The 18,084-nt window shown below is 37.0% G+C and overlaps 4 protein-coding genes across 10 annotated transcripts in view; 2 read left to right on the top strand and 2 right to left on the bottom strand.

Annotated features, from left to right (window-relative positions):
* LOC105425566 (uncharacterized) overlaps positions 1 to 8,147 on the bottom strand; it is a 28,158-nt gene extending 20,011 nt beyond the window's left edge. For both annotated transcript variants that reach the window (XM_089072563.1, XM_089072565.1), the window contains exon 1: positions 7,787 to 8,147. The gene's annotated coding sequence lies outside the window, so the exon portion shown is untranslated. The remainder of the gene's footprint in view (positions 1 to 7,786) is intronic.
* The window catches only part of LOC105433940 (phytanoyl-CoA dioxygenase, peroxisomal-like), a 36,822-nt gene extending 24,390 nt beyond the window's left edge, over positions 1 to 12,432 (top strand). For all 6 annotated transcript variants that reach the window (XM_089072574.1, XM_089072575.1, XM_089072571.1 and 3 more), the window contains 5 exons: positions 9,990 to 10,206; positions 10,884 to 11,120; positions 11,223 to 11,427; positions 11,504 to 11,668; positions 11,758 to 12,432. In XM_089072574.1, the coding sequence (XP_088928700.1) occupies positions 10,067 to 10,206; positions 10,884 to 11,120; positions 11,223 to 11,427; positions 11,504 to 11,668; positions 11,758 to 11,895 (885 nt within the window). In that variant the 5' untranslated portion in view covers positions 9,990 to 10,066 and the 3' untranslated portion in view covers positions 11,896 to 12,432. The remainder of the gene's footprint in view (positions 1 to 9,989; positions 10,207 to 10,883; positions 11,121 to 11,222; positions 11,428 to 11,503; positions 11,669 to 11,757) is intronic.
* Positions 11,150 to 13,597, bottom strand: LOC105433930 (SREBP regulating gene protein). Its single transcript, XM_089072570.1, has 5 exons — positions 13,416 to 13,597; positions 13,060 to 13,301; positions 12,710 to 12,945; positions 12,423 to 12,635; positions 11,150 to 12,307 (listed from the first exon to the last, which is right to left on the bottom strand). The coding sequence occupies exons 2-5, from the start codon at positions 13,172 to 13,174 to the stop codon at positions 11,960 to 11,962; spliced, it is 912 nt and encodes a 303-aa protein (XP_088928696.1). The 5' UTR covers positions 13,175 to 13,301; positions 13,416 to 13,597; the 3' UTR covers positions 11,150 to 11,959.
* A 1,335-nt stretch (positions 13,598 to 14,932) lies between these two features.
* LOC105433944 (uncharacterized) lies at positions 14,933 to 17,956 on the top strand. The gene is made up of 4 exons (XM_011649467.3): positions 14,933 to 15,242; positions 15,328 to 15,618; positions 15,720 to 16,656; positions 16,758 to 17,956. Exons 1-3 carry the CDS (start codon positions 15,082 to 15,084, stop codon positions 15,886 to 15,888), a joined length of 621 nt encoding a protein of 206 aa, XP_011647769.2. The 5' UTR covers positions 14,933 to 15,081; the 3' UTR covers positions 15,889 to 16,656; positions 16,758 to 17,956.
* The last annotated feature ends 128 nt before the right edge of the window (positions 17,957 to 18,084 follow it).

The following is an 18,084-nucleotide window of genomic DNA, read 5'->3' as shown; positions in this document are numbered from 1 at the left end:
TCGGATTCTCTCCTTCGTCTCCTTCGTCTCCTTCGCCCGCGATAATGAGAAAATCGAACGGAGATCCAGCGACGACGGGGGTAACCCCAGCGACAAATTACGCGGTCGTCTCGCACCCGGTTTTCGCACCCTCTCCCTCTCCCGCTTCCGCGGTCGCCATGCTCTTTTTATCGACCGGATTGATCTGAAAATGACGGATCGACCGACCCTTAACGAGACTACGACGGAGGCCGTTTGTGGTGGCCGTTTTTCCCTCGGGGAGGGAAGCCTCGTCTCGCTCGTGTGTCTATTTTAACAAGTTCTACGCGCATCGACAGAACAGCTTCCTAATGGAGCGAATGAACGTCGCGATATATCGTATCGACTGCTGATTCATCCATGGACCAAAAAAAAAAAAAAATGAATTGTATTCCGCCGCTTAATTTCCGTTAAATGCGAATAAAATTATAAATTTTCAATCTGATTTTATCTGATTTTATTCAATCAAGTCCCAGATTCGCACATCACTCGATCGTGAAGAAGTAGTTTCTCGCTTAAAATATTTTCATGTTTAAAGTAGAGCGCACAACAGTTTAGAATGTTGTATTTAACCTACATGTTTCTGAAATAAAGCATAAGAGTTGGAATTTTTCCTGTTATTTCCTAGATTTTTATTATTTTTTCTAGAATAAATTCAATTGTAATCTATTCAGAATAGTTTCATGATATGTTCCTTTTTTTAGAACATGTGTTTATATCCGACACATGCCGTTAAAAGAAATATCATTAAAATTTACTGTAACCTGTCGGAAACAATTGAAGACAGGACGAACGATGTCTTGGAGAATTCCCCTGACGAGTCCCCGAGAAATGAAGGAAAAGATGAAAAAAGAGGAGAAAAAAGAATTATCATCTTGCGAGATTCTTGCGACAAAACCCGTTTCAGGCTTAGGTTTTTATTATATTTTCAATATAAAAGCGGTTTCGCATCACATCCCGCTGCTGCCGGACTGAAGCTGTCAGGTTTTTGCAATATTATGCAATGATAGGGAATCCTGACTGACATCACGGGTGAATCACACCATGGCGCTCAAACAAGGGGAATGGAAATGAGGCGAATAAAATGAACGAGATACAGAGAGATGTTCGAGGAATAAGAGATAACCGCTCTGGAGTTTTTCTTCTACGAGCTCCGATCGACGAACGTCAAGCGTGCGTTCTGATATAAAAAAAACATAAAAATTTAATGACACATTTTAAATTTCAAGGATTTCATTCGCGTTTTCACATTTTTGCATTTCTCAAGTCCCGCAAAATATTCCCTCGATCCCGATTTGAGGCTCACTCCTCAGGAAGATACGAAAAAAAGAACGAAGACTCTAAGATCATCGACCAGCGGTCGTCGATACGACGACGTATTCTTATTCCTTACGATTGAGAAAGCTATTTTCTACGACCGCGGCGTTGCGTTCACGTGATTGCCGTTCTGTTATTGGCGTTCCGCGTCGTGATCGTTGTCGTAATCGCCCCGTAATATTCTTTTAATAATTTTCATTAGGATACTTTTTAAGTAATTTTCATTAGGCCGCGATCGTTCGCGACGCGAAAACACACGCGGACAGCTGCGTGCATGTTCGCTCGTCGTTGATAGTTGGTTAGTAGTCCTCTCCGCAAGGAGATTAGATGTTTCGTTGAATAAAAGAAATCGCCACGTGTTCGTGTCAATCCTACGAACATCCTAATGTATTCGCGTCGCCACGGGGGTATTGGACCGATCGATAATGTATATTTCGTTCTACGTAAATGCGGCATTCGCATGCTTGTAACATAAGGGTCGGGAGGAATATCGCAGTTACAAAGTAGGTACGGGTCGTCCGTAATGCTCCATTTTCATCTCGTATTTCGCATTGCAGCGAGAATGTTACCCGTTTGCACAGGTCGGCCACGGATTCCCGCGTCGCAGGTGCTCGTGGGATTTAGGAGAGGACCCTTTCTGGAACTGCGATTCTCAGCTTCCATCCGTTGTAATAATTGTGTTTATCCCGGGGCATTAGACTTCAACTTTTACACCGGGGCTTTACAATATTGTGCGCGTCAAAACGCGCAAAAGGACGCAAAGAGGAATAGAAAAATAATAAAGTGTAAATAAAGACGAACGAGCAAAAATAAGTATCGTTTAAAATAAAATAAAAGTAAAAATATTTATTAAACGTAGCAAGGCGCGCAAGTTAAATGATACAAGATAAAAATTTAAGATTTGAATTCGTTTCGGCTACAGGAGGAGACTCGTATAACGAATAACTAGGAGCAAAGCGGATTAAAACTTGTAATAAAAAAATGACATTAAAGAAAAAAATAAAAAAATGTAACTAAATTGTAACCAAAGTTTGTAAGTAGAAAAATATTTGTTAAAGAATTCTGACGGCGCTGTTATTAGCGATTAAACTGAATGAATTTATTAAAGTTCATAAACATAAGTTCATAATGTAAAGTACTTTTCCTTCGACCGAAATGTCGAGTTATTTCGAGCTAAGTAAAACAAACAATGGTGACAACTTTGGCTTTTCCTCAAGTCTAATGGCAGACGGTCTTCATATAGACTTAGCGATGGCAATTCAACTTTGAGTAATCAATTCACTAGTTAACTAAGTATATTGAAATAGACGGACGAAATTTACGGGCGTGTCCTTAGTGAGATTTAATTAAAGATCTCTCGTTCACTTTGTAATTTTACTTTGTAATTCTTCAACAAGACATGCATTGTCAAATCGAAATTAAGATTCTGGTGTACAAGCTTGTTACGGAATATTCCCCATATCGATCTTTGTCGCATGGAAGTTGTCTCAGATAAGGAACAGTTGCATTTATGCAAGAAGTGAGATTATATTATATAATAGATTTTCCGGTGATTTGCAAGCTGATTTTTGAGAAATCCCTCACTCGGTCTCCCCCGTTCCTTCATTCTGTCCTCTTAAATGACGATGAGCTTCGGTTTGCATGGCCTAACCACCGGTATTGATCCGGAATACCGAATCGAAACTGGACGAGACGAGTGACATATCGATCTCACGGCATGTCCTAGTTTCGTCAAGTCAGCCGTAAAGGATACACCACCTTAGCGCTCCTTTCGACTCGCCTTTATGTCACTTGTCCCGAATGATCGCGATTCAATGAAATAATGAAATGAAAGTTTCCGAACGGGGGCGAACGTAGGAGGAATTCCATGTAGGGAACAATTCGGGAGGATCGAAGGGATCCAGTAAACCGAAACTGGACGATATGGCTCCGGAAAGCGTTCTCCACGTGCACCGACCATGGTGACCTTGGCACGCTTCCCTCAAGGTGCATCAACGTATCGTCACGATTTCTTCATCGGCATCGACTTGATAACAGCAGCGCGAGATTTTTTCGGAAAGTTTCCTTAGAATTTCGCTAAACGTGCGGATGCATCTCGCAGACAGGTGTTAAATGTAACGCAAATGTAACGGCAATTTAAAAATATCAACTTCTGTAAATATTAATACTTACGACTTGGTTTACGTAACTTAATCTTCAGATTATCTTTGAGTACTCTTCAAGTATAGTAATTAACTATGCAAGTAATTAATGCGGGCAAGAAAGGAAAGGAAAAAAACGTCGGTGGATCGTCGGTCTTTGTTCACGACGGAATTATTAGATGTGTATTTCATCCTGAACTGTCAGTAATATGTCCTATCTTTAAATACCGGAGCCCGCGATATTGCGGCTGAAAGTTCGTTATGACATACACATCTCGAGTGAATCTTTGCGGTTTGGATCACGAAATGAAATTTTGGGCGGATAAATTCGGCTTTGCAGCACAGGGGATCCGACCGTAACGTGAGTCAGTGCGCGAGTTATTTGTCGAACCGCACGCGAGTGTTTGTGGAACAAACTCTCACATGTGCTCCGTGAAATACGCGGAGAGGAAACTGCTTCGAAAACGTTGGTCATCCGGGAAAAATACACGGGAGACCTTGGCCCAGGAAGCAAAAGCCCCGACGATGCCTTGACACGCAATCTTTCCCTACCGTTAATATTTCAATCATTTCTAAATATATTATACCGCGACAGGATAGGATCTTATCTGCACGTTGATATCTTGACAGATCCATTATAGTATTATTCTACATTATTTTAATCTCGACGAAATAAAAAAAAATTTCACGGCATCCACGGCACGATTTACTAATATTGATTAAGCAGCTCTCTCTCTCTCTCTCTCTCTCTCTCTCTCTCTCTCTCTCGCGTACACCTCTGCCAGCAACGGCAGAATTATTACTACAACTGACCGGCCGGCACCTCGGGGTTCCGGACATCTGCAACTCTTCTTTAATATACTACCCATTTCACGTAGCCGCAAGGAAAACAAATATAAAGGTGTTAAATTCGGAGTTGGAACCGGCTGTTCGCACATCACATCACGTTCGCAAGATTGAAGGGATATACAAAGACGTGGCAGATGGTAGGAAGATACTTACGATGCATATATTCCAATTACCCAATATTGAGAGGATGACATGCAATAAATATCTCATGATCTGAGGATGAAAACCGTCGACGGCATTTATGCGATGTTTATTGCGATGTTTTATTTCGCGGCATTTCCACGTTGCCGGCAATTGCGATGATCAAAGAAGGAACTTATATTCGGAAGATATTTCGAGCGTAACAGCGTAACGCGGCAGAGAAAATCAACACGGCAAATATCGGCCATTGCTAATAATTTTTTTCAGGCCATTGAGAGTAATGCTCGAGAGTAAGAGCTTTTACGTATATTTAAATATAAAAGGAAGAAGGCTGATGCGCACTTTCATGATAGAATGAAGGAATATTGTGAGACTTGTATTATTTCGCTCCGCAGGACAAAGACAACCGATGATACCTCCCCCCCTTCCTCCCCCCCCCCCGAGAACGTAAACCAAAAGCGAAAGAATACGTTTTAGCATATTTCAACAACAAATGGATATTGCACGAACGTATCCTCGGGCAATCGTTTACGAAACGAGTTCGTTTGAAATATAAAATCGCGTCGTAAAGTAAGATACAAAAAGGGAGGGACAGAGGACAGAGAATCGCATTTTTGCATACAAATCGAAATTTCTCGATCTAATTCGGAAGCAATTCTCGCAAAAGAAAAAAAAAAAAAAACCAAGCCGCGTTCTCCGCTAACGACTCGGAGCGCGGCGAAACGTATCGAGACGATCATTTCGGGGGGGAGGGAGGGGGGGGAGGGGGGGGGGACGGGATGGAGGCTGCGAGTTGCAAGGGAGGAAACGTCCGTCTGAATAATACAGATGGCTAGATTTTTCTTGCGGGCCTTGGCGCGACGGCGCGTCTAGCTGGTCATCGTTCCTTTATCAGGCGAGGGTGCCCGAAAGTCTAGCCAAGTAGTCCCGTTTCTGCATGTTGCGGCCAAGTGGCAGTCGTATGTTCTCCTCTTCCCGTCCATAAACCTCCCTCCGTTCGCGCCGCGTTAGTCTTCCTGAGCGGAAACGCTTGCGAGAGCTTGCGACACCATTTTCCCAAGCTAATTAAATCCTTTCCCATTTTGAAGCCGAGTGCGATTACGGGTCGCGCGAACAGAAGCGAACGCGGGATGGAGAACGCGCCCCACTCGGAATTTAATTATTCGGCGAAGTAATTTTATATAATTGTATTAAGCTCCTCCAGTATTTAATCGCTATCACAATTGTAATTTCAGTTATATATGCGTAATACTGTGTTCTTTCATATTTTTTTGTACTCTAATTGTACGTCGCTCGGTTCTGCTGTTATATGTGCTTATGAGATCATTATTAATGTTTTGTTGAGAATAGAAAATGTTTCACGTTACCCGTGTAATATCTTCTTTCCATCAGATATAATTGTTACTAAGGTTGCCTAACGAGGCGCCGCTAATCAACCATGGTAATTTAATAGGTCGAAATTCCAGTGCAGTTTACTTCGGTGCTTCTCGGTGAACTCAGAATAAACGGCGGAAAACACATTTCACATTTCGAAACTTGAGTTTCGCGTATTACGTTTCACAATATGTCAAAGAGAAACTAACAAGACGCTGAAATAATTAGCGCAGATGAGTGAAATACGAGAAAAAATTAGAAATTGCAATGAAAAAAAAAAAATATATTATAAAAATATGCAAAATACTTTAGGCGGTATAAAATTTACATTCTATTTTTCCATTAACTAATCGTTGTGTATCTCGATATAAAAATAACTTGTATAGTTGATAAATCGGTATTTTATCGGTTGTTTGATAAGTATATTTAAAGAGTTTGGAGGACTGGAATGCGATTTGGTTTGTAAATATCCTGTCGATGGATATCGGATATTTTTTTAGCCGAGCGAATTTATGAAGCACAAAAAATTCCGCATTAGCAAGTCGATGGAAATGTGTTTTCGAATTTAATGAAAAACGCAATCGCCTGTTGCCTCGGCAAACTGCATAATACGTAACGACATTCGGTATGCAGAGCGTAACGAGATCAGTCGATGAATACGGAGAGGTACGTGTAATTATAACGTGCAATTAATCGTCGCGTGATTATCGCGATACTAATCCTCCCATATATCCGTCGTAAAAAGTTGCAAATACGGGATGCAACGTGCGCCCATACGATCCGACATTTATCTCGATTCGTGACCATTTGTAACCAAAGTCGGATGAGTTGTCACGCGATTCACGGCAGGCAGGGATTTGGAATTTTCGCACGCCGGGAGTACGGAACTGCGTATCTCGTGCGGGAAAAAGAAAGAGTAAAAAGAGAGAAAAAAAAAAGAAAGGGATAGGAAACGAATCACACGTTCGCGTAGATCAAAGAGCTCGCGTAGGCCGAGTCGCGAATGCGGCTAGTCGCCTCTGCGGAAATACCATGCGTAAAGGGAATGAGGAAGAAGGAGAGAGAGAGAGAGAAAGAAAAAGAGATACATATCGTATCTTTATATTGCTCGCGAGAAAGGTCGATTTCCGACTTGCGGAAGGTTATAGACCTTGCCGCTTCATTATTAACGCGATGTGTATCGATTTTGTCTGCCTGCCTCCGTAAACTCGTTTCTATTCTCGCGGAGGAGAGTCTCCCGCCGCCGAGAATCTCTCGCGTCCTCTCCTTCGGAGGACTTCCGCCGTTTCGAACCGATTTCAAAAATTAATCGTCAGGTCGCGCCCAGCGAGTAACGACAGCAAGAGGCTTTTGTTTCCGCAGAAGGGATTTCCTCCGCGGATTTCCTCCGCGTGACGAGAACGAATGAAATTTTTATCGGACCGAAACGGCGGACGGAAAACAAAACGAACGGCGCTTTGTCGAGTCGAAATTGTTAAATCGCGTAATAATTTTTATCGCGAACAGCTGCGAGAGCCGATCTACTGACCTTCTGAATTTTAGAATGCGCTATTGTGGGAGAAATGTATTGTTCATGTTAACGTTATATTAATCTATGCGCGGCACCGTAGGTTTTCGCTAAAAATACGTCTCCGAGGCGAATGGAAGTGGCTCGCGACGAGTTAATATATATTCCGTGCTTCTGCCGCGTCATAGATTTTTACGAAAAAAAAAACCTATCAAATTCATGGATACAATTCAGACAAGACAAATAAAAAATTTTCTTTTTTAACGAGTTTATTTTAAAACTTATTACTTATTAATTTATCGTGATTTTCGGAACTGAATTATATATTTTTTGAAATAATTTGTATTAATGAGCGCGAATTAATCATGAGTACTCAAGAGCTCTCAGTAAGCAAGATCTATAGTTTTCAGTAAGATAGAAATTCTGCGAGCTTTCCTACCTGATTTCGTATCCATCCCAAAAATCTGGGGGTAAAATCAACTGACTTTCGCGTTCATCCCTCGTGCCGGCGGGCAATCGAGGATCCAGAAGGCCGCGACGTCGATTTCATCACCATCGACTTAGCGATGTAGATCCCTCACGCGGAATATCATCCGCTCTAAAACTGCAATTGGCTCGATCGATGCTGCGAAGTACTTTAATGTTTGCTCGCATCGATGAGACAACCCGAGACAGCGGGATGCGACGATATTGTTCAGCTTTCGCGAGAGAACTCTCGAATCCGCCGCGCGCGCGAATGAACGACGGCGAGCGGAGGGTCGTCGCCGTTTGGCCGGGAAGACCGACCACCCCGATGTATATCCTTCTCTTTGATGCCACGTGCTAAAGTCGTCGGGCAAAGAGAGCGAGGGAGAGAGGAAACGGGCGCGAGCGACCACGTCGGCGCGTCGCGACGCCTCCATCGACGCGCGCAATCGGCGCTTCCGGGGTGCCGTACGAGAATCGTGGTTGTTATCGCGGTTGCTCTTGGAACGAAACAGAAATCAGCAAATCCGCTGTGAACCTCGCGATCATGTTTGCAATTATTTCGAAAGTGCGATCAATGTAATTCTTAATCGATTTCAGACGAAAGAATAAATTCTCTTTCTCCTTTCCTGTACGGAATGACATGCACGTCGCTCGCTTCTGACATTAGTTAGATTACCGATTTTCAAGACGTCGAGAGACGTCTTTATTATCAAATTTTGTAAATTAATAACGTAAAATGCGTACTAATACGAGTAGATAGATTTCTTCTCGATCGATCGTCATCTGAGGATTTTTAATGATCGACAATATGTGCAAATCAATGATTACTCGTCATTGGCTGTACCCTCCCATGTGGAGTGTAAAGGGTTAATTCACCGATTATTGGATTACCGCTTTCGTATCAATACATGTCCGAGAACATCGAGAGAGAACATTGACAGCATGTAATCTGTTTCGACAGGTATAAGTACGCGATATCATCGAGACAAGTGCTAAATCAAAGCGATGCAAAATCTGACAATGTCAGAAGACATTTCACTTCCGGTCGTAATGTTCCTTCTATCATCATTCTTTTAAATCTTATTTGTAAGCATAATGATCGATTTTATGAGCTCGTAAATACTCAACTCTTTGACGGCAACCTCGACGGCAATATTGATAAGATTTTCTTATATATCTTTCAAGGATGATATATGAATAAAATATCGTATAATTTAAGATAGAAAAATGTTTTTCTGAAAAGCATACATGCTAGAAATTTCGAATAAATAATTGTTATATTCGGCAACTTATGGTTCATATTATTTTTTTCATTTAGAATAGAATATGATATATCATTTAGGACAAAAAATTTCACTATTATGATTAGAAAATGGCTGAAGTTAATTACATATCATTTCTATCACTAATCTATAAATTTTATAATTTTTTTAATGCCTAAGTTACCGTGTAGATAATATTTTCTTTACGAACATCTAACAAATATTCATAAAATGAAAATTATAAGAAAGATGAAAGATATCCCTTTGCATTGCGTTTGTTTGTTTAAATTTGAGTGAAAATTATTATAAAAGATATGTGACACGACGGAACAAGTTGAAACTATAGCTTCATAAACAACCGCAGTCCTTGTCTCGCGAGTCGATAATCATCAATGATGATACTGTTACTGTCCTCTACAAACTTCACAATATTTTTTTTTTTGCATCTGATTTTTTATCGTTGTACTTTATCATCGCCATATGAAATTCTTAAGTAAATTGAAAGTCAACGGGTGAGCATGTAATCACACACAACATACACACGCACACGCACACGCACACACACACACACACACACACACACACACACACACACACACACACACACACACACAGAATGTGGATCTATCAACTGAAAAATAACTGGACACGGTGTTCCTTTCCTCACTTTATCATTGTTAATTAACGTGCAACATGGAAATTAAGCAATTTAATAAAAAAAAAAACGTTGAAACTAATATGGCAAATAAAAATTAAAAACAATAAATTTTCTTCTTATTCAAAGAATCTTAAATTTCAAATATGAAACTGTTGTATACGCATTGTATAAATATACAATTACATTATATTACAAACAAGATTTTTTTTTTCTGTGAAATTAAATAAATTTCGTTACTTAAATAAATGTTTCAGAGTATCAACAACAAGTGGAAGGAAAGTTGCTAAATTGATTTTAAGAGCAATACATTGGAATTGGATAATCCATAATAATGAGTAAACTTCAGCTTCGCTACACAAGAGATACTATCACTCGTCTTACGCTGCAGCAAAAAATATTCTATGAAAAAAATGGATATTTAATATTTCCTCGCTTGCTACCGCTAGATATAATCGATAAATGTCACAAAAGGTATATCTAGCTTGAAAGTACAAGTGCATCAAACTTTCATTATTTTTCTTTAAAAGCTTCAAGCTAATCTAGCTGGAAATCTAGCTTCATACAGTGAATTTATATAAAAAGTTTTTCGTGTAAAACATATATAAATATTTTGTGTAAAATATATATATATATATATATATATATATATGTAAAATTGTTGGCTCTCCTTTGATCACTGCAGTTTGTTTTTAAAACGTTGGAAATGCACGAAATGATATATTTATTTAATGCAAATAGATATGAAGAGATATGGGCGTAAAAGATCTTCAAACTAGAAATTGCTGCGCGGAGACATTAATCAGAATAATCTTGTGTCGACGGTCCATATTATGAGATAGCTTAATAATCTGACAGTATTATTGAAACATTCGACGTTTCGGTAAATTTGCTGACTGATATTAACGCGCGTGCAAATATAGTGACTGGCTATAATGTCACAGATGACTGATCATTCAATACGAAATATCTGAAATGTCGGCGTACAATAAATTGAAGATATAAACTTCGTTTTTTACGGGTATCAATCACGTGCGTGGATTTCGACAGCTATTTGGGCTTGATATTTTTATCTAAAAAAAAAAAATCAAAAGATTTGTAAAGGCTATACATGAAATGAATATTCGAACTGCTATATTTTTGTTTTTCAGATTCGACGAAATTATCGAAGGAAAGGTTTCGCGAGATGGAATCATAGTAATGTACGATATAAAAGACAAGAAATCGGTAAATAAAATACAAGACATACATGGAGACCCAATATTCCGTAAATATATCAAATTTGAAAAGATCCTTGACATAGTCGAGTGTTTTACGGGACCGAATATTCTGGCGATACACAGTATGCTCATTGCGAAGCCGCCCGATATTGGATTTGGAAGTTCAAGGTAATTATTAAAATCATAAAATCTTCAAAAATAATTTAAATATTTTTTTTATAGTTTATAGTTTGATATAAAACGAATAAAAAATACAACGTATTCTCTTAGACATCCGCCGCATCAAGACCTTTATTATTTCCCGTTACGACCAGCCGACTACATAGTGGCCGCATGGACAGCCATGGAACCCTGTGACAGCAAAAATGGGTGTCTTTACGTATCGCCTGGATCGCATCGTTTAGATCAATTGTTCCTTCACGGTTATCCTCCGGAATCGGAAGGAGTGGTGAACAAATTTTATCACGGCGTACATGTAGGATCTCTCTTAATTTCTTCTTATCCAGATGTTAATCTTCCTGTATCATTTTAATTAACGTTCTTTCATTAAGGAACTACCTTCAAATCTCAACCCTTGGGTAAATCTTGAGATGCAACCTGGTGACACGGTATTTTTCCATCCGCTGCTCATTCACGGATCTGGCGTTAACAAATCTGACCGAACGAGACGAGCAATTTCCTGCCATTACGCAGCAGCGGATTGCAGTATCGTCGATGTACGTAAGCGATAGACAGAACATACGAGTCCGCAAAGAGACAGTTTGAAGATTTTAACATGCTCATGTATTTTTTCTTTTTTTTATAGGATGACCCGCGTCAGGATAGCATCAGAAATGAAGTTTTAGAAATAGCGCAAAAAAAATATCCCGGCGTAGAACTAACATACACGGATATATGGCGCTACAAGTCCTCGCTCGTGCGTGGGTTACGAGCGTCTTTATAAAACGTTTCAAAAATGAATTATTGACTAGATTTATCAAAATGATTATTTCTTGATAAAATAATAATTAGATAAGTTTATCATAAGGCCGAGATAATGTTATTGAATTTAGTAAACGGGAGTAATATTCGGGAAACGGGTAGATAAGTAATATCACCACAGAAAAAGAAGTAACGACAACGGCGGGATTGTCGCCGTTATTATTTAATGAATTAATATTACGTTGATATCGTTGCGAGATATAACAATGCTTTGCGAGGGGATCCTTGTAAGTATTTTCGTGTCGAACACTGGAGCTCGAGGTGCGACAAGTAGCCAAGCAAATCTGGAAACGATCTGTACGAATAAGTGCTATCCCTACGTCCTTTTGCACTTTTGCAGAGCCCAATAGAATATCCTTTCGACTTTTTATTTGCTGACAAATTTAAATCGAGATAAAAATTTATTTATAGATACTTTTATGTGTTTCTGTGTAACTTCAAAAACAAAATGTATAAAATATAAATAACATTACAGAATAAAAAATTTACCTTATCAGGATGCAGGCAGCAGGAAACACAATATTCGTAAATAGTACAGCACCCTTGAGGATTGCACGTTTTACAACTATATCTCTCTTTTTTGACCGTAGACGTCTTTTCGTTCTTAGAAATCTGCCTTTCTTCCACTATACAACATCCATTTGAAAGGAGATCGTGTCTTGAACATACTATACCACGATCATCAACTATCAAGCCTTTTCCCTGATCAAAGTAACATATATGATAAACGACTTGTCAAATTAAATGAAATAAAATAAACTTGGACAAACACTCACTTGAATAGAATTACGACAAGATTCTGCAGACACATCACTGTCATTTAAATTAGACATATCCATATTTCCTGCATTATCATTAGCTGCTTGATCAAATACTTCAATTGGCCATAATAGAGATTTATCAGATGCTTTTAATCCTTCAAGAAATGTGTTGTCATCGGCCATCAAGTCTTCATTATTATCATTGATCATCATGGGATCCATATCGATATCATTGTCTAAATACGGCGATCCTTTCTGTAAAGAAAATAATAAAATTTTCTGTGATAAAAGTTACAAAAAATCATATCATACAGTCACAGTTAGATTATCGACATGATGTGATTTTTAGCTATACAACTTAATACTTGCCTTATCATTTCGGAGTAACGAAAAGGCACAATACGTCAATGACAGGGCGAAGATCAATCCAAGAACAACACGTCGTCTGAGTAGTCTGATCAGACTTATGCAGTTTGGCATCCTTCCTACGTGCCGCTTATACGCTCCTCCTCATCAAAACAGCTTCGAATCTTCCAGACATAATATTCGCGGGATTAACATTGTGCCATATAAAAAAAAAAACATCATGCACAATCGCGAGAAGGATCTGAAATCATGGACATCAAAAAGCAATTGTAGATGTCAGAAATTCGCGTGGAGAGATTAAGGTTATAATTATCGAAAACTCGAGGAATCCTCGGAACATTACTTTGATACGTACATTAAATTATCGGCTTCATTGCTTTAACGAGCGAACGAAATGGTTCCTGTCAATTGCCGTCACGTTGATCAAGTCGCATTCATTGATTGCGTTAAAAATAAAATAACCACGCGCCGATGCGCGATGACGAGACAATGAGATGTACCGACATATCTTCAGGTTCAATGACTTGCATGGTAACGCAAATATTTCCGCAGAGATGCCGCAGTAGATGTCGCAATTCATACGATTCTTTTTTTTTTATAGAATTAATTAATAGTATAGAATAAATTAGTAATATTGGATTTCAAAATATTCTATGATAAATTAAATCTTCTAATGCAAAGAGCTGTGTCAAATCGATAGAATATATATATATATATATATATATATATATAGAATATAAAAAAGTTTTTCATACAAGAACATAATATATAGAATACCCTACATATATGTAAATATATAGAATATTCAATAAAGGGAAAAATGATGTTTTTGGAAGAAATATTTCAAGGTAAAAGTTGTAAGATTTAAAAAGATCTATTTATAGATCTTATCAGTTTGTAAGATGCCAAAGTGAACGTGCCAAGAATTCGTATAGAAGTGTTAACTTTGTTTTTTTTTTTTTTTTTTTTTTTTTATGAAAACCTCCATTTTTGATTATATTCTTGTAGCTGATCTCGAGAACTCTGCAAAACATTATAATAAAATATTTTTTTTTAATAAGTACTTTCTGAGGCTTGAATTTGACATGCAATTCGACATAAAATTTGGAGGCTCGAGCCATGCCTCGTGCAATCTCTTCTGCTGCCCTCCAGAAGAATTTTTGATACATTTGTCAGTGACGTTGTGTCACCGCTGCGGTCCGACCTAAGATCTTTATCTTTCATCGAAAGAGAGGCCATTTCTCTGAAGCACTGGTCATATATTATAATGTATGTATGTGTGTGTGTGTGTGTGTGTGTGTGTGTGTGTGTGTGTGTGTGTGTGTGTGTGTGTGTGTGTGTGTGTGTGTGTGTGTGTGTGTGTGTGTGTGTGTGTGTGTGTGTGTGTGTGTGTGTGTGTGTGTGTGTGTGTGTGTGTGTAGTGTAGTATATTGTATTGTTCAACGTGTTGTTCTAAACACGTTAAACAGTACAATAACAATACAATGCAATATGATAAAACTGCAACCGATTATTTCTTAAGATAATAAAATTTCACTTCTCCGCTTATCTGCCGCGTATATATTTGGTACAATCTTAATAAATTATTATAATATAAAAAGTGTGACTAATTAAGTAGAAATAATAAGGGATTGTTGTATCAGATTGAATTTTAAAACTTAAATGATATTATAAATAAGACAACTATAAATAAAACAATTAGACGAATATTTTGATCTCTGAATATTTAGATCATTCTCGTTTATTATCTTTATATTTTACATTATATTACTTTTTTAATATCAGCATGCAACATAATATACAATAATTGTTTTAAAATATTCTTTTCTTTTTATTAAAATGTATTTTATTTATTATTCCAAACCATTTTAATTTAACTAATCATACACGCATCGCGGTAGATGAATTTTTGTTTTAAAATGGCCAGATCCTTTTACAGAATATAAAGAAATTAGGAAAGAATTGAAGAGTTCGAGCTTATTTACGAAACCGTTGTTTAAGAAAATAAATTTAGTTTTGTTATGGCTTTTGGATTGACTCAATGGTTAATATCATTTATAATATTTTTAACTATTATGTCAATTATTACCTGGTCCGCGATACATTTAAGTAACAGAAATGGGATCTCCATGGATATCGCCCTGAGATTTCTTGATGTAAATGACTCAATCGAATGGGAAAAGTATGTTTATCTCTTTCCTAGAGAGCCTTTTTATTCGTAAGTGTGTGTTTGATATGCTTATCTTTTTCGGTAAATCTCCTTCCAGAATCGTGCTAAACTCGACACCATCAGTGATAGAAAAAACTGATAGTTTGACGTTATTCGCAAATGATCAAGGCTCCGAAATACCAGACATTGTGCAATTTCAGAAAATATTGCAAACCTTTTACACAACTAATAGTAACATTGTTAATAGTGCGAATTATGATATTACGACAGTATTCATCAGTATTAGTAATATTTCAACATTGAGCGATAATACGACTATGTCACACATCTCTGATAAGACCTCTACATTAGATAATCATAAAAATGTCAGCGAGAAAGTCACAGAACGGTAAGCGTAAACTTTTTATTCATTGATGCATTGATTTTTATGTTTATATCTATATGATAATCATCATTATACATGTGGAAATGTTTTAAAATATTTCGCAGACCAGATCATATTTCGCAAACTACACATCCAGAGTTAACGTACGAAGTGAAATTGTTCGACATCGACAAATTGTGGAATTCGAGTCGATTTATTGGAGCGAAGCTTTCCGGACTTTTTCAGGATGAAAAAAATGGAACATCAAATATGTCTGTTTTTACATCCACGTGAACATTATCTGAAGCAAAACAAACGGATGCAACAGACCAACCAATAATACATACTATGCAAAATGGAGAACTTGAGATATCGACAAAAAACCCTATAAAATAATATTTTATATATTTCGTTATCCCTTTCATATTTGAGTTTATTTTATTTTGCACGTTTGCTGACAATAAATGTAATAAAAAAAAAGGTTCTTTATTTAATTTTATGACCAAGGTAAAGACCATAGTAAAAAGTCGATAGGATTTATGATCTATCTAATGTCATAAAAAATTTAAGCTACACGAGAAGATTAGTTTAGTTTTTATAATAGATCTACACAGTTTTTCAAGTGTTTCTTTTACAAAAAAGGTAAGAAATAGTTGTAACAAACAATATATTTTTTGTAAAAGATTAAAATTGCAATCTAGAAAAACGTAATTTCGAAATGTAATTTTTAAAATAATAGCTTCACACGAGTGACCACTAGTGCTTATGGTCGAACCTTTCTTCATTTTTATGATCCCTAACATATATATAAACCGATTTTATAACGTTTTTCTAACGCCTTTTGGCTATCCCTGCGCATATCCGTAGTGCACGTGTGTTAACACGGATGATCCCTAATATCCTTTTTTTAATATCCCTTGTTTATTCTAGCAATGTTACATCTGTTTGGATCCTAAGTTGAAACAGTGTTTCAGCTTCAATTTTTTTTTAAAGTTAAAATATTTTAATATGCGGAGCACGAAAGGAATCACATTATCGAACAAAACAGCTCGTTGTAGTTGAGTAAGTAAGACTCTCAGTCTCTTTACAATCAAAGGGCATCAGGGTTTCAGTTTAAACATTTCGTAGATAAGGGTGACGCCTTTACTGTTTGTTTCTTTTAGTTTATCGCGAAGATGTCAATCTCTGGTTGGCTCATATTAATAAACGATTACGTCATTGACTCAAGGATTGACTGTCAGAGAGGAGAGGTCCAAGAAGCGTGAATGATTAACATCGTCCAATAGTAATGCAAATGATCCTGACGATTGATACGAAAAGCATACTGTAGACTTGGTCTCTCATTTGTATAATTTTTGTCGTTTCGCGATGTCAGCGAGAGACGAACAAAGCAGAAGCGAGAAAGTGTTGCTGCAATTTTGTCGAACGTGCAATACATCAAGATGGCGAACACCTGAAGCCAGCGTTGTCATGGATCATGAAAAAAATCCTGTCGTATTTATCAATCAGCGATTATATTTGCCGAGGATGTCATCATGTATTATATAAGATATTAGTATATCTCGATACGAGTTGACTCTTTAGTAGTGCGTCATATGAAAAAATTCCGTATCATAATAAAGAAACTTTGCTGTTAGGGAATTCTTAATATTGTGCCCTATAATATTCTAAAAAAACTACGTTAATAAACTACATATTGTTCAATTAAAAATAAAATATTTTTTGTTTTATTATTTATATTACATTTTTTTATTTCTTATATTTTAATATTTTAAAAAGCTATTTCAGCGATAGATATTCTCCATCAAAAATAAAAAAAACCTTGTGGCAAAATAAGATATACTCAAAATTGCAAAATTGTCTATCGTTTTTTTCTCACGTTCTCTTATTTATGAAATACTTATTGTTTCTGGTGTTTTTCATGAATGTCTACAAATACATTGCATGATCTGAAAATATTTCAATGCTTCAATACTTATCTCATCATTGAGAGTAAATGGAAGATCAATAATTGGAATTTAAACATTTTGTGTTCATACAGAGAGGTATTACACATATCAAATGTACATTTATTATAGATTCAATATTTATTCAAAATAACTTCTATTTTTTATTTATTCATAATTACATACTTCTTTTATTTGTATTCTTATATTTCAGCAAATTCAACGCATGTTTAGTCTCGCATATATTTTTATAAATCACTCTTTCACATCATGGTCACAAAAACCTTAGGCATCAAATTTCGGTAACATTTCACGCTGACTTCGAGGGATGATTTACGTTATACTACACTAAGTGTACCTATCTTCTTTCGGCTTGACTTGCCGTGACGATGTCGACCAACATATGTTGTCAGATTCGTAAAACTGACAATGAACTCAATAGAAGTATTCAATCAATTCAATTGGTATTGAAAAAAAATTTTTTGTTGAATATGTTATAAAGATAAGAATTGCGTAGACGAAGTAGAATAAAATTATTATGTTA

Source organism: Pogonomyrmex barbatus, unplaced genomic scaffold (genome assembly GCF_055798465.1).
Source record: "Pogonomyrmex barbatus isolate J1 unplaced genomic scaffold, ASM5579846v1 scaffold13, whole genome shotgun sequence".
NCBI classification, from domain to species: domain Eukaryota; kingdom Metazoa; phylum Arthropoda; class Insecta; order Hymenoptera; family Formicidae; genus Pogonomyrmex; species Pogonomyrmex barbatus.
Note: the sequence above shows the minus strand (reverse complement) of the source record. Positions and strands in the feature narration are given on the sequence as shown.

Bases quoted from the DNA above. Each gene is read 5' to 3' on its own strand.
- LOC105433944 (XM_011649467.3), top strand. From the start codon at position 15,082: ATGGCTTTTGGATTGACTCAATGGTTAATATCATTTATAATATTTTTA. The intron at 15,243-15,327 runs GTATGTTTATCT...ATCTCCTTCCAG, and splicing joins GACTCAATCGAATGGGAAAA to AATCGTGCTAAACTCGACAC. The intron at 15,619-15,719 runs GTAAGCGTAAAC...AATATTTCGCAG, and splicing joins AGCGAGAAAGTCACAGAACG to ACCAGATCATATTTCGCAAA.
- LOC105433930 (XM_089072570.1), bottom strand. From the start codon at position 13,174: ATGCCAAACTGCATAAGTCTGATCAGACTACTCAGACGACGTGTTGTT. The intron at 12,946-13,059 runs GTATTAAGTTGT...CTTTACAGAAAG, and splicing joins ACTCCGAAATGATAAGGCAA to GATCGCCGTATTTAGACAAT. The intron at 12,636-12,709 runs GTGAGTGTTTGT...TACTTTGATCAG, and splicing joins CTTGTCGTAATTCTATTCAA to GGAAAAGGCTTGATAGTTGA.